The sequence below is a fragment of the Pseudophryne corroboree genome, chromosome 11 (genome assembly GCF_028390025.1).
Source record: "Pseudophryne corroboree isolate aPseCor3 chromosome 11, aPseCor3.hap2, whole genome shotgun sequence".
Taxonomy (NCBI): domain Eukaryota; kingdom Metazoa; phylum Chordata; class Amphibia; order Anura; family Myobatrachidae; genus Pseudophryne; species Pseudophryne corroboree.
Window position 1 is genome coordinate 90,719,363 of NC_086454.1, and position 16,347 is coordinate 90,735,709.

Below are 16,347 nucleotides of genomic sequence, written 5' to 3' on the forward strand. Positions count from 1 at the left end.
ATCCACTAGGACGTCAGAGAAATACAAATGACTATGAGGGCGCATGCGCAGGATGTGTTGGTGGCATTATCGGGGGGCGGCTGTGTGACGTCATACGCAGCCACTCCGATCAAAAAGATGGCGACAGGCCTCCTGCCATCGCAGCCAGGCTGCGCCGGCAGGACCCATCCACAATTTCAGCGATCATGGTGAAATTGCGGTGCGATGGCAATTCCAGCGTGATCACAGTGGGTGGGCATGCTGGGCGGCCTTGCCCTGCGATGGGCAGCACCCAGCATGCGAGCAAGATGATTGTAAATTCTGCTGGTTCTGTGCAGCATAACGTAACATATGTATAATTCAAGTGCACAGTCTGGAACCTGATGTCGGGACCCCAGATAGTGCGGTCTCTGTATCCCTGTGGGCCAGTTGAACCCTGATAACAGTACACACACTTGTCTCGACCAGTGATTTATGGCCAACGTTAAACATGCCTTGTAGGGATAGACGCAGAGATGGCCGTGGAGAGCGACACAGCCGTTGGCTGCTTGATGGCTTTTAAAATCAATTCTACAGTAACAAGGCACAATGTGAGTAAAAAACGTGTCTATCCACAACAATCGTCACATTCATTGTTACAATGCTCATTTAGCTAATATTTTTTTTTTATAGGCCATTAAATTAAATCCATATACACGCTGCTGCGTGTTAATCTGAAACTCTGCCAGTATTACATCCAGTGGCGCCACCTGCTGGTAACCATCTTGCTTTCAATTTAATACCAAGGCTCGGTTGAGGAATGGGATTCTATCTAGAAGGCAGCTTACGGTTACAGATGCACACAAAGGAAATAAAATAACATTTAATACATGAAATAAATGTTTCAGTCACTTTTTTTAATCCTAATTCGTGGCATTTTCATATTATAAGGAACAACATGCAGAATAAAGAAAACAGACAGCCGTTGGAATTGCTGCAATATATATTTTAATTCAAAGTGAATTTAGACAATAATACACCATAAATTCATATTTTTGACACTCACCAAAATAGTTACCTGGAAAACCCGCTTTTTGTGACAAAGTACAGAAGCCTTGGTCACATTGAAAAATCACTGAGAACTAGAGAGAAATACTATCGCAAACTGTAACGAGACATACATCCATATAAATGTTTCCCAGTCCTCATATTAAAATATTGCACAGTGCAATTGCTACATGGCAAACTAGTGTAGCATAAAAATCAAAAAAGCCCAACAATAAAAAAAGAAAAGAAAATGAAAACAAATGATTAAAAAATAAAAACTGACAGCAACAAAACTACAATTTGTCAAACTCTGTAATTAAATAAAATAAAGCTGGATTTCTACACAAACAGTCCTACAACCTGCAGTATGAAATAACTTTTACTTGATGCAAGCCAAAAAATCACAAGTATAGCAGTAAATACAGTTAATTAAAAACCAAAACCAAATCAGTTAGTACAGTAGCATACTTAGTAACACCCTGAATGAGTTAATATCTAAATACAAATGAACTTGTAGAAAATAAATAGTAAATCGTTTATGATGAAGCACCTCTGCGGTCACTCAGTGTTTTATTTAAAAGAGGGGATGGGGTATACTAAAAACAATAAAAGGAAATAATACGATTTGAAGAGAACGTATGAAGGAGTAACGTAGCCCAAGCACCATCATTGCCCCCAATGCAGTGTGACCTTTCCCTATTACTCATGTAAACCATTTGCCACACAGGGTCACTCATCAGGGTATATTTGGGGTTCCACTGTAGGGAAATAAATATTTGGTTAATTAAGGTGGGTGTGGCTTCCAATGCTAAAGAGTGGCAAAAATGTCAGCTAATTAGCTGGGAGAAAAAATAAATAAAAATTATTTATATATATATATATATATATATATATATATATATATATATATATATACACACATACATACACACACACATATATATATATAATTATTTTTAAACCTGGACTTTTACAAACCAGAAGAAACACATTTCCAGCATTTATTTTCTTCAGCTTTTAAAGGGGCAGATAAACAGTGGACAATTATAAATGAAGGGATATCGCAGACCCATGGCACAACTACAAGTTCCAGCGCAAATATATCTATATGCACTTACACTGGCCCTGATTTCTGACTGCACAAAGGCGACCCAGTTGCCACATTTAGAATGTAAGCTCTTCAGTGCCAGATGAGAAGCAGACACCTGTTTAGACCATGAAGGATTATAGATAAAACACCAATGTGCTATCACATAGCTCTTTCCGATCAAGTATAAAAAAATTAAAAAAAAAGTAATAACTTTACCTTCTTTTCTATGTAGGATAACTTACTGCAGTGTAAGGGCTATTATTGTTTCCCCATCTCATTACAATATTAGTCAGATATGTAAGAAATAATCATTGCTCTGTCTACAGTAATACATTACAGTTCTCATCCTCTCCTGGTCTCTGGCTGCTGCGGTGCTTTGAAAATGCAGAGAATGCTCAGAAAATTAGGTTCCACTAAAGCCTCTAGCAGTCATGTTGTACACTGCGCCCCTAAGCGTGATGAAGGGTTGTCTGTGGCTGCTTTGCTTCACGGATCCATAGAATACTCTGCATTCACAGCAACAAAAAGTGTTGGCCAACTAGTTATATGGGCCCTAACTTTCTGAGCAGCCACAGCGCATTTAATGCACCATTAGCACCACAGTCCACCCTCCACATAAGTACCCATGTGTATTCTCTGGCCCATGGCCTTGACTGACTACACTCATGAAAATAGGATTTTTTTTTCTGTGCCTGTTCTGCTAAAGCCGTCCATATCCCAAGAGTACTCCAGTGACCCCTAGTGGATGAAAAAGAAAGGGCAATACTCTGCCTGTTTTTTTCTTTAGGATAATGCCACACAGTGGTGGTAAATGGAATTACAAGGGATGAATGGTAGTAATGCACAACACAGTGCTAGTGTGCTTTCCATATACTGTATAATATAAATTATTTTGTTTAACAATTATTTTGTGCATAATGATGGCATGAAAAAAGTGTTCTAGAGCAGAGTCTCTCATATCTGTCCTGGGTGAGGGGTCATAGTGCACGTGTTCCAGGTCTCCTCACAGGATCACAAGTATAATAACCACCGCCACCTGCAGATCTCTTACAATGTGCTCCAGCTAGGAGATATGGAATGCATGCACTGTTAGCGGACCCCAAGGACCAGATTAGCCAAAAACAGCTCAAGAGCACACAGTCACCTGCTCACAGTGGAGGTGGCATTTGTTGGCTAAGACAATACTGGCGAGAATGAAGCCTAACAATTAACAGTGACACCACTGAGGAAAAGGGCTCTCAAAGTGGAGTCACTTGCTGCCTCAGCTGTGTGCAGATGACGGGTACATCTACGTCACTTACAGGACCTCCTTATTTGGATTATCTGCAAGACTGCATGAATATACATTCTAACCATAGCGGGATATTCCTTTCTCCTTACTGGCTGTGCTCAGAAACCATTAAACAGCCCCTGACCGAAGAGCGACCCCCTTCTACCATCCCCACCCATATCCACTGCTTCCATCTATCTCCTTGAAAACGTGTCTGCCATCAGATTCTATGTGCAGCTCTGCAATATGTAGTACTAAATACTGTGTGGGCTGTGTACCATGATAGGGTAGGTCTGCTGCATTAACAATGGAAACACAATAACTTAACTGTTCAACAGAACACCAGTGAAACCAGCAACACAATTAGGCATTGCCTGGGAGACCACCACTTTAGCAGTCCACACAAGAATCTTACGTTATCGTTGGAACGGAATTAGGGTGGGATCCTGGCAGTCTAATTACAGTTGAAGGAATCCCGACACCTGGGATTCAGAACGAGACACTGTGAGGTTGCCGAAGAGGTAAGCCGGGGGAAGATAGGTTTAGGCTGCAGGGAAGATGGAGTTAGGTTTAGGCTGTGGAGGGATGGTTAGGCTGCATAAGGGGGGAGGGGGGTGTTAGGCTGCGGAAAGGGGGCAGTTAGGTTTAGGCACCACCGGGGAGGGTTATGGTTAGGCTGCAAGGAGAGGTGAGCTGCTTGGGGGGTGAGGGTTATGCTGCGGAAAGGGGGGGGGAGCTGCAGGGTTTGTATGCGTGTGTGTGGGGGGGGGGGGGTGTGGAGTTAGGTTAGGCTTTGGAGGGATGGTTAGGCTGCAGGTAGGGGGTTAGGCTGCATAAAGGGGGTGTTTAGGCTGTGGAAAGGGGGCAGCTAGGTTTAGGCACTACTGGGGAGGGTTATGGTTAGGCTGCGGGGGTGGGGAGGAGCTCAGTTTAAGCTGCTGGAGGATGGTTAGTGTTAGGCTGCAAGGAGAGGGGGCTACTTGGGAGGTCAGGGTTATGCTGTAGAAAGGGGGGTAAACTGCAGGGGGGGGGGGGGGGGTTAGGCTTAGGAGGGATGGTTATTGTTAGGCTGCAGGGGTGGGGGGGTGTTAGGCTGCAGAAAGGGTGTGTGTGGTAGGCTGCGGAAAGGGTGAGGAAGTTAGGTTTAGGCACCACAGGGGAGGGTAATGGTTAGGCTGCTGGGGGGGTGTTTAGGCTGCAGGAAGTGAGGATTAGGGGGGAATTGGGGGAAGGTTAGTATTCTCACAATCTGTCGATATTCTGACTGCCGGCATTCCAAACCCAATCCATTGGAACCCTATGAATATTACAGGCTTAATTTATGAAGAGCCATCTTAGCTCGCCACTTCCTGGTGGGTTGGAGGTGAAAATTTAAACCGGCACTCACAGTCCGTGTAAAGCACACCAGGCTTTACACTGACTGAGTGCCGTTTTAAACGTTCACCTCCAACCCACCAGGAAGTGGCGAGCTTTGTAAATAAAGTTATTTAGCAGGCCACCTTCTCCGTAACATGCTGCACTTCGGTTTCCCACCAGCACTGCAGACTACTGCTGAAACACCGCCTGTTGTTTCCCATCGCCAACTGTTAATGACCTTTTAATGGAACTAAAGAACGTTTCTGCCAAGACTGTTACAGCGCTTTAATTAAAGGTGGATTAACAGGCTAAAAAGGGCAGGTTCAACATGGAATTGTGATCGCTGACAGCTTGTGGTTCCCTTGACCTTCAGCACATAAGAGGACAGTCATGAAAAACCAAGCATGACTACTGAGTACATGTTATATATTGGCTCAGTTTTGTTAGTGACACTCCTTCCTTTACGGTTGCTCCTTCGGCTTTAATCCAGCTTTAAAAATGTGTAAAGTGCTGTGTACATTGTTAGAGCTATACAAATTATACATATATACAGTTTAGCCAGGTTATAAATACTCAAGCAGTGATTGACGGCTGAGGTTCAATATATAAATAGACGCACAGGGGCTTAGTCACTTCTGCGTAGCCTCCGCCTGTCACCGATACATGGCAGAGTGTCAGAAGTTACTTTGCTTTTCATGACCGTTCCTCTTACGTGCCTGCAGTGTTAAAAACCTGTCATTTCACGGTTTTATCCCACAAGGACACGTTTGCACCTGGCTATTGACTCTTACACAATCACAATCCTTGGACACAATATAAGGTAACACCAACAATCGTTACAACTCGAAGCTAGTTTGATATTCAAAGCACTGGGCAACATATTTCTTGTGACACCTGCTATGAGACATTGGAGCAGTGGATAAGACACCCCCCCCCCCCCCCCCAACCCCAATAAGTGGCTCAATTACGACGACAGCATCAAAACTCCTGACTGGCCTGAGGCTACATTAGAGCAAACAAGTCTTACAGCCAAGAACAGCACAAGGCAGCCCTCAGCGGGGAACTCTGTCAATTACATACCAACATTAGACCACTCTGTTTGGGCCCTGTTGTTGTTAAAAATTTATTGTTACATATCAGTGCTATACAAGTATGGCAATAAGGTGGCTCACTGCGACACTCATATATATAAGGTAAACAGATGATACCCCCTTCCATCTCACAAGCAGCAGGATGCTGTGATCCAGCTAATATGGATGCTGCAAATGTTGCTGGCGAAATTCAATTCAAAGCGATGGCAGAAAAGTGCCTTGCGGAACGGTCGGGTGATGGCGCTTCATGGCCAGTGACATCACTACTTATTTCTCGCAACCGACAGAGGTGCACAGAGAAGTTAGTGATGCTAGGCCGCCGTATTAAGCGGCAATGTGCGCGCAGCTGAACGTCGCAGCAGCATACCGTACTGAATTGAATACCCCATCAAGTCAGCTGACAAATCACACCGTTAACAAAGAAGTGTATACATCTGTCCCACTCCTACATAGCCAAAAGAAGCTGGTTAAGGTTACGGGTTATGGGCCCCATACATCACAGATGTATTGGGGAAATGTCCCTATCCGCCGACAGCTGGGTTGGGGCATCAGGATTATTAAAGCATGTTTAAAAATCCCGATTCCCGCAACCTAAGCAAAAACGGTCGGGAACGGCAAACCAGGCATTTTTTAACATGTCTGATTTCCCTGGTTACCAGACTGATCGCCAAACGGTGGTGCCGGCGGAACATAGAAATGGGACGCCTGATGTATGGGGATCATTAGATGCACAGGTGAGTAGAAGATAGTGTTCACTCTAGGCTGTTTTAGCAGGGCGCCGCGCCCTGCCCCTTTTTTAGCAGGCAAAACCCGCCCTGCCCCTTTTGCGGCGCCCTGCTAGAACAGCCGCCCGCTTCCTGCCCTCCCGGCGTGTATAGATGCCGTGCGCATGCGCGCGGCATCCATTCACGCATTGGGAGAGAGCTGGGGGAAGCCCAGCACCGACGGAGGTGCTGGGCACGCCCCCAACAGTGACGTCGCCGGCCACAGACCCTCTCTATAGTAGCGTCTGTGGGCCGCACCGCCCCCTAAAATGACGTAGGCGTGGCCACGCCCCCTAATTTGCGTGGCCGCTCCCCCGTTTCGGGCGCACGCGCAAATGTGCCCCCGGAGTCCGGCGCCCTGCCCCTTTTCACTCCTAGAGTGAACACTATAGAAGAGAGGCGGGTTGGCAACTATGGAGAGATGAGGATACAGGACACCGTTGGCAGAGCACGGACGCGCAAACTAGGCTGTGGGGGCATGCAATTAGCTCCTTTTTTTCACATAGGCGAAAAAAAACGAGCTTATTGCTATTTTTAGGGCGAATGGGGATTTGCCCTATGCAATAGCAGGGCCGTTTTCTCGCATAGGCGAAAAATGCGTCAGGGAAGGAAAACACGTGGATCAGCGAATCCATGTGTTTTCCGTCGAAATGTGGACCATTTTTTGCAGATTTTAAGGCATTTTTTGCCAATGCCTTTTCATGTAAAAAAAAGAAAAAAAGAAAAAGTGAAAAGGCATTAGCGAAAATGCTTTCAAAACAGACGAAAAATGGGCCGCAATTGAATACATAGGGGTGCGAATTCATCAGCTCCAAAACGATCGGGGTTAATTGCATACCCCCTTTATCCTCATATTGCGCATTTGTCCGTTCTCTGTAAGAGGACATAATGCAGTGCTATCACTCCCTAGAGATCAACGATCTTTGAGTTTCCTTCTGTCCTCCACCCGAAGAGAGACTATAGAAATGGTATTGTATGTGCAGAATGGAGGACAAACAGCCTAAAGGCCACTTGTTCTAATGTACTGTAAAAGCAAACTGTACTATGTGACTTATGTGTAACGGATACAAACTAAAACAAATCTGCAATATCTGCAACATCTGTATGTCAGGTGATTAGACAATCGTGTTGAACTGTAGAGAAATAACAGATCAGACAGTAATGTACGTTATGCATAGTGAGATTTTGTGTAGAAAAAAATAAAATGATCTCCAGTATTTAAAAAACAAAACATTTTTTTGTAATGCTGGATTATTTTTTCCCAGTTTGTTTTTGTTTCTTACATTTTTAATTTTTTTATTTTTAACACTGATGTATTTTAATGATATTTTATATAGGTTTATAAAATCTTGTTATAGGCACATTTTTGTTAAAACATTCATTAAATAAAACACTGCTTGTGTTACCACTATCTGGTGCTAGGGGCATCCAAATATGACCTACCCTCCAGACTGCACCCACAAGGGTTAACGGAGCAAAGAATAATGAGAGTTTATGGATAGTTGGGAAAATGCTGTATATAGTGGTGTTAATGGATTACACAACGTAAATGCTGAATTCCCAAATCTACCTTTAACCTATAACATTTCATTATTCCAGTCAATGGCTGTATATTATATATTTACCGGTATATATATCTGTATATTAGGTTCAAAGAAAATTCTACTATAAAAAGTTAAAATCAAGCCTGCAAAGGTACTTTTTTTTTTTTTAAATGTATACACACAACAGCAATATGAAAACATTAAAAAAAATTAACTTACATTAATACACCCACTTATATGCAGTAATGAGCGCAAAAAATTTATGGAGATAAAATACTGATGCATAAAACACACACCCCAAAAATAATATACGCAGTTAGGATTCATAATTTACAATACAGTAGTTACAAAGGACACGCCAAACATAAAAGTAAACTAAATTTAAAAAAAAAAAAAATCAGAAAACCCCCCCACTACATTTTCATATATAATTAGACTCAGGACAGAAGTAAGGCGACTAAGTATAAATGGGATATGAAGCTTAAGTTCACAGCTATCAAAAGTGGCGTCTGATATATAGCAGCTTATCTATTATACATTCAAGATAAATGACAGATTTATTACTTGCCCAAAGCTAAAAACATTAGTCTTAATACCTTTTTTCTTAAAGCCCACCACTATACTACAATATAATTTAGGTATATGAAAAAAAAAAAAAATGTTGCTACCTTTATTTTTAAATTCATTAAAAGAAATAGATGATTTCAAAAGTCTTTGGTGCAGATAAATTAACTTGATATGGACGATGCACAATTTAGAAACCGGAAAATAATTATTATTTTTAAATATCCCCATAATATCATGTCCCTGACGGAATGTATTAAATAAGCAGTCACCACTCAAAAAAACGTAAATAAAATATAATGTAAAAGGAGGCTTTTAAAACTGACACATGCATAAAATGATAGCTAAAATTGCACAAAGAATAAAATAAAAACATTACATGTTGTCAAACTTCTATAGTAAATAATTCTTGATACAATTCATCGAATACTGTGTGGTTTGCCCAAACGTGGCCACATGCTGTAATGATAACCTCTTCCAAATAATAGCTCCTACACTGGTACGACACTACAAAAATCCAGCCAATTGGACAAACGCTGTGACAAAAAGAAAAACAAATTAAAAGGATCCACTTAGACGATATTGCAGATCCTGTCGACTGTGATTACCAAAAAAAACGTGCAGCCAGCGTTAATCCTAAGAAAAATAACCTCGAGAAGCGTTATCAGGCTACGTGACGCTTGCTAAATATCTATGTCATTCTGAAAAAACCAGACACTATAATTCATCTACAGCAAAGAAAACATGCTGTTCTGTTGGTAAGGAAAACACCGAAACCGAAAATCATACCACACAACCAAACAAAACAAATTAACAAAGCCCTAACTGAGCAAATACTCAAGTTATTCGGAAAAATAGATATTTATATATCAGCAGTTTTGAAGTTTTAAGTGCTGAACTTGACATTAATATATTAAGTAATAACATTAACAACCTCAAATATTTAAGGCACTATGTGTGGGAACAGTTTACAATGCAGCGGATTATTAGGACGACGACATTGAATAGCACAGTCTAGGCAACTTCTGTTTTCCATCTGCCCATGCAAAAGACACATGCGATGTGACAGTAGCCAAGTGACCCAACACTGAAACACCAAGACATACAGAACACGAACTTACACAAGTACACCGGTTACTACTGACATGATGTGCATTTGTTGCGCTAAACCTGTACACTGAATGGCTTACCGAAAACGTGTCTTGCACTAGTTAGAAGGCAATTGTATAAAAAAATAGCAGGAGAGAGAGTGAACTTCTGCTCCTGTAAGTCACCTGTCTAGAGTTACTATAGAAGAGAGCAGGACCAGAGACAATTTATACCAAATGTGCAAAACACATTAAAAGTGATTTTTTTTTCTTTTTTCAATAGTTTTTTTTTCTTTAAAGCTCAAGATTGTTTTAAATTGCACCCAAGTCTACATGATTCAAAAAAATATTCTCCTTTCTCTTGTGCCATGGCGAACGTTTTATTAAAAGCCATGTGTTGTTTGTTTTTTTGTGTTATTCGTAAATTCTGATTCAAAGAAATTGCTTGAATCGTTGAGCTTCCTCTAGGGGTTCTCGAGTTCTCACATGTACGGATACTGGTTGAGTTTCGTTGGGCTCATTGGGAATCCTGTAAACGCAGGCGAGGCAGCGATGTACGAGTGAGATGGGAAAATCGGTTTGTATTGAGTCTGGTGCATGGTTGGAGAAGGCAAAAGCCTGGGGTTGATGCCCACTGCCACTTGGTGAATGATGCCGCCTGGGTGCGACAGATTGTAGGCCGGGTGCTGTAAAATTGGCCTTGAGGTACAAGGAGAGGCAAGGAGGTGGGCCACTGGCGCTGTGCTCATCGTGGCGGAGGCTGGGTAGGAAAGAATAGCAGGCTGCCCCCCAAGGTGAGCATGCACTGCGCTGTGATTGGGACTCCCGTGCTGAAGGGTGAAAGGATGACTGGTGACGGTGGGTGCGATGAACGCTTGCTGTCTCCTGCGCCCGTAGTTTCCGTTCCATTCTTGATGCCCAGACCCAAAATGTTGCACCTGCCAGAAAGGAAATATTTACATGGCATTTTAGTCATTACCATATTATGTATTTTCGGTTTGCGTTTCTTTTTTTCTGTCAGACTACCCAATCCTAGACTGGACACTGGGGGAAAGAGGTGTCAAACCTTGGAGAAAAAGTGGAAAGAAATAAAGTACCAACCCATAAGCTTTTAACTGTCATTTTTCAAACGCAGCCTGGAACATGGCAGTTATACTCCTTTCACTCCACATCTCTGACCCGAGATATTGTCGGGGCAAGCCGGCACGAACCTGGTCCTGGCTCAGTGTGAAAGGGTCGACCCGGCTTTTGCATCCTGGGTCCACTTGGCGGGTCGCAACCAGGGTTATTCCTGGGTCCGACCCGGGTCGGCTGCAGTGTGGATGGGGAACTGAGTTATTCAACCTGAGTACCTTTGAAAGGAAGATGATGTCATCTCTCAGCGCAAAAGGCAACCCGGGTGCGGTATAACACGGGCGACTGTGTGAATGGCTCCGACCTGGATCCGCGGTACAGTGTGAAAGGGATGGAGCTGGGGCGGCAGTGTGAAAGCAGTACTTTATCTCTCTCCAAGCTTTGACACATCTGCCACTGTGTATGACGATAGCTATACATACCTGACTGAAGCTCAGAGGCTGCTGCTGTTGGAATGCTGATGTCATTTTCTGCTGTCTGTTCCCCAGGGCCGTGGGATGGTTCTTTCTCCCTGGACCTGACCGACCTTTTATTAATGGATGGCAAGCGGCATCTGGAAAACAGTACTGAGATTAATCCACAGAGCCCTAAACTAAGAGGACCAGATTGTACAATCAAGTCTATTTTAATTTTTTTACTACATAATACCTATGTAGTTAGAACCGCAGGATTGTTTATGGGCTGTTGTATTGCAGTGTCTCTCCCACCCCAACCTGCAGGAAAGCTTGGAGTTATACCGCGAGTCAACCTGGGAGCTTCCTCCATACCTCAAAGCTCTCCTGCTGTGCAGAACTGCAGAGAGCTGCCAGAGGAAGAGCGTAGTGTACTATGCTGTACTACCCGGATGACCGGTTTGCTTTACATACATTCCACAAATAAACACTCTACATCAGCGGTGGCCAACCCGTGGCTCTCAAGCTACATGCGGCTCATTCTTCCTCTGCATGCGGCTCGTGAGCTCGAGTCCAGCCTCTCGCTGCCCGACGGCGGCCCGTGAGCCAATCAGAGCTCGCAGTCCGGCAGCCAATCAGGAGTCTTAGCTGCCGGTCCACGAGCTCTGATTGGCTCACGGACCGGCGCCTAATTGGAGACAACGCCGTCGGAGACTGAGGGGCAGGAGAGGCGCACGCTGCGCTCCCCTCCTCTCACAAACAGCAGAGCATCAGCGCGGGGGGTATATCTGGCACTGGCGGGACATGCATATCTGGCACTGGGGGGATATATGGCACTGTAGGGACCTGCGTATCTGGCACTGGGGGTCCTATCTGGCACTGGGGTGGCCAATGCGTATCTGGCACTGGGGGGATATATGGCACTGTGGGGACCTGCGTATCTGGCACTGGGGGTCCTATCTGGCACTGGGGGGGCCATGCGTATCTGGCACTGGGGGGATATATGGCACTGTGGGGACATGTATATCTGGCACTGGGGGGATATCTGGCACTGTGGGGACATGTATATCTGGCACTGGGGGTCCTATCTGGCACTGGTGGTCCTATCTGGCACTGGGGGGGCCATGCGTATCTGGCACGGGGGGGGGGGGGGGCATGCGTATCTGGCACAGGGGGGGGCCATGCGTATCTGGCACTGGGGGGGGGGGCATGCGTATCTGGCACTGGGGGGGGGGGGGCATGCGTATCTGGCACTGGGGGGGGCATGCGTATCTGGCACTGGGGGGGGCATGCGTATCTGGCACTGGGGGGGCCATGCGTATCTGGCCCGGGGGGGGGGGGGGCATGCGTATCTGGCACTGGGGGGGGGGCATGCGTGTCTGGCACTGGGGGGGGCCATGCGTATCTGGCACTGGGGGGGGCCATGCGTATCTGGCACTGGGGGGGGCCATGCGTATCTGGCACTGGGGGGGGCCATGCGTATCTGGCACTGGGGGGGGCCAGGCATATTTGGGGGGCATATCTGGCACTGTGGGGACCTGCATATCTGGCACTGAGGGCATATCTGGCACCGTGGGGACCTGCATATCTGGCACTGTGGGAACATATGTATATGGCACTGTGGGGGCATATATGTATCTGGCACTGTGGAGGCACCCATTTTTTTGGTGTTTTTATATGTATGTGGCACTGTACAGGGGCATTATTTGTATGTGGCACAGTACAACATGACTAAAAACGGGGTTATGACACAAGGTCATACTCCTACAAATGTCATACCGAAAGGTGTGCGCACAAAAATGAGGTGTGGCTTTGTGATAACTAGGACACCCCCCATTTTTGCACGAATGCCTTCGCTATGTGCATGATAGTGGCTCTTACCCTTGACTACAGATCTTTTTTGGCTCTTTGCCTCTGACTGGTTGGCCACCCCTGCTCTACATGGACACACGTCTAATACTGAACTCCGGCAGCCTATGTTCAATGCCCCTGACATGATGCTGTGTGACAGCTTATACACAGGAAAATGAACCGGTGGTCACTACAAGGGTAACTGAACTCTAGTCAGCAGCCAATGAGCAGGCTTGTTACAGACCTTGTACTCCAGAAAACAAAACATAGGGGGTCATTCCGACCCGATCGCACGCTGCAGTTTTTTGCAGCTGTGCGATCGGGTCCGGAATGCGCGTGCGCTGCGGCCGCAATGTGCAGGTGCGTCGCTGCCCGGCGACGGGGACCGCCAGGCAGCGATTGTTATAACAAAGATTTTGATCGCAGCGGCGATCGCAAGGTGACTGACAGCAGGAAGGCGTTCCAGGGTGGCAACTAACCGTTTTCTGGGAGTGGAGAGGAAAACGTAGGCGTGTCCAAGCGTTTGGAGGGCGGGTGTCTGACGTCAATTCCAGGACTGGACAGACTGAAGTGATCGCAGCGGCTAAGTTCAGAACTACTCAGAAACTGCACAAAATTATTTTGTACAGCTCGGCTGCACAATCATTCGCACACTTGCACAGCTAAAACACACTCCCCCATAGGCGGCGACTATCTGATCGCACGGGCTGCAAAAAGTTGCAGCGTGTGATCAACTCGGAATGACCGCCATAATTTGATGTGAACTCTGTAATGTAAAGTAGCCCAATAACAGAGTATTGCTATCCCTGGCCGAACCCTATCTACTTTAACATTGTCAAAATCTTGTAAAGCTTTTTTTATTTTTTATTTACTATAGCAATTAAGTGGAAGGTATGATTTTTTTTTTATTGCAAGCAAGGCAAATACTGCAGGCTCTTCCGTGCTGTACACGTACTGACCAGCTCTACGGTTTCACTGCATTTCAGAGCTAGGCCAGGCCCCCTGCTATACCCTGTCCTGCATTTTGCATGTGTCCCAGCCTAGCCCCTATGTGCCACTGTGTAAATATACTTGGGTGTACCACTCAAGGCTGGGCTGTAAGGATACATAAAAGACCAGAAGGCACACAGAGAATATATTTTCCTTTAGCTGAGGTCACCATCTAGATACCATGTAACGGTAACCTCAGTGGAAGCTACAAGTAATAGGTATATTATGCTAGTCACAGGATTTGTGTAGAACACTCTCAGATCAGCCTAAAGATTAAGGGGGAGATGCACTAAGCAGTGAAAAGAGTGGAGAAGTGCCCATCAGCAACCAATCAGCACTGACGTAACATTTATAATTTGTATATTATAAAATTATACAGAGCAGCCATGGGCAACTTCTCCACTGGCTCACTTCTCCACTCTTTTCACTGCTTAGGACCACTCCCCCCTAAGAGCGCTTGATTGTATTAAAAGCTGTGACCAAATGTGAGGATTCCATGATCATTTGAACAGTATTACCATTAGGGCACTGAATGTTATAAGCTACCCCAGGAATATTCATTGCTACCAGTCTGCCCATTAATGGCTGATAATAGCAGCAGAGAACTTCAAATTCCAATACGTTCTGTGAAAACTGTAAACACTGTATCCAGAAACCAACCAGGTAATATGTAACTGCTACTGCCAGTTTCCTAGATGAAACGCTTCATACCCATCCGGGTATAGTAACATGCTCCAAAATCATTCCATCAGTTTCATTGGTCAACACACACATTTCTAAACCATGGTGACGTTTATCTCGGTACTTTAGCAGGATGAAGTCATCTAGATGGTACCTTTGTTGGTGGTGCGATGGGAATTGAGCCTGCGGTTTTCAATTCTGATAGGTGGAACTACTAAGGTGCAGACTGCCGGTTTACTTTCCACTTTCTCTGAGGCCCGTGTTTCTGGGTTCTGATTGGTGTCCCTGACAAAGCTGCTCTTGACAAATGGGCTGTCGTGGCCAGAGGAATCGGAACTCGGAGATCCATCCACTGTGTCACAGCCGCTCTCAGGCTCATCGTCCGACATGCTGCAAAGGGCACAATGCAAATGATATAAATGCCGCCACAACTCTCTAAGTGATCACATCCATTAATTCAGTATACTTTTTAAAGACTCCTTCAACACAAAGTGGGGTCACAGTATACAGTGAGAGGCTGATGGCTAAGGCAACAGCAAAAGGCAATACACACATAAAAGTCATAACTTCTCAAGCATACATCTTTATAAAACAGATGAACCGCTGCTATTATAAGAAAACACTGCCACAAAATACAGCTTCCACATACAAGGTGATTAGTAAATTTAAATGCAAGGAAAAACATTGCTTATGGTACAGTGGGGCAGATGTATTAACCTGGAGGAGGCATAAGGAAGTGATAAAGCAGTGATAAGCACAAGGTAGTAAACACACAGGTCAGTCAGTTCCTGTCAATTTGCATATTGGAGCTGATTGGCTGGTGCGTTTATCACCTTGCACTTATCACTGGTTTATCACTTCCTTATGCCTTCTCCAGGATTATACATCTGCCCCAGTATACACTAACATTTTCCTAAAAGAGAATGTTTACTGATGTAGAACTTCCTGGCTTTCTAATCGGGTCTCTACATGTCTTTAAGTGGGGAAGGGACCCAGGTCTCCCCCCGCAATTTCCCATAAGTGGGAAGCTGCAGTGATATCACCATGCTGGGCATTAATGTCGCAACAACGAGAACTCGTCTCTCCCAGTAAGATCTGCGACACAGGTGAAAATGACAAAGCACGGAAGGTATACAAAACTGAACTTCTCCTTTAGGCATCATATATGTTATTTTGAACCATACAATAGAAGGTGTACTGTAGATATGCAAAAATATGTATGACTATAACAGAGTGTGTGACTCATGTTTATATAGGACACACTGTACTGTAGATGTTTATGCTGTATATATCTGTGCGGATAAACAAGGGGGGGGGGTCTAGATTACCTGTTGGGTCTCTTGCGGGGAGATGGGCTGGACTGGCCTGAGGAACTGGTGCTGAGGGTGCTGTCTGGGCTGCTCAGGGAACACACTCTGTCAATGTTCAGCGTACTCTGACAGGCCTCACAGTCCAGGCTACCTTTGCACCTGAATAATAAAAGACCACAAGCAGCTTATTATATATTGTCTTTAAATGTACAAAGCT

The 16,347-nt window shown here is 44.9% G+C and overlaps 1 protein-coding gene across 3 annotated transcripts in view; it reads right to left on the bottom strand.

Moving 5' to 3' along the window:
- Window positions 1-949: 949 nt before the first annotated feature.
- HIPK3 (homeodomain interacting protein kinase 3) overlaps window positions 950-16,347 on the bottom strand; it is a 159,927-nt gene continuing 144,529 nt past the window's right edge. For all 3 annotated transcript variants that reach the window (XM_063944518.1, XM_063944520.1, XM_063944519.1), the window contains exons 13-16: window positions 16,149-16,289; window positions 14,975-15,210; window positions 11,329-11,459; window positions 950-10,710 (exon numbers count right to left, since the gene is read on the bottom strand). In XM_063944518.1, the coding sequence (XP_063800588.1) occupies window positions 10,255-10,710; window positions 11,329-11,459; window positions 14,975-15,210; window positions 16,149-16,289 (964 nt within the window). In that variant the 3' untranslated portion in view covers window positions 950-10,254. The remainder of the gene's footprint in view (window positions 10,711-11,328; window positions 11,460-14,974; window positions 15,211-16,148; window positions 16,290-16,347) is intronic.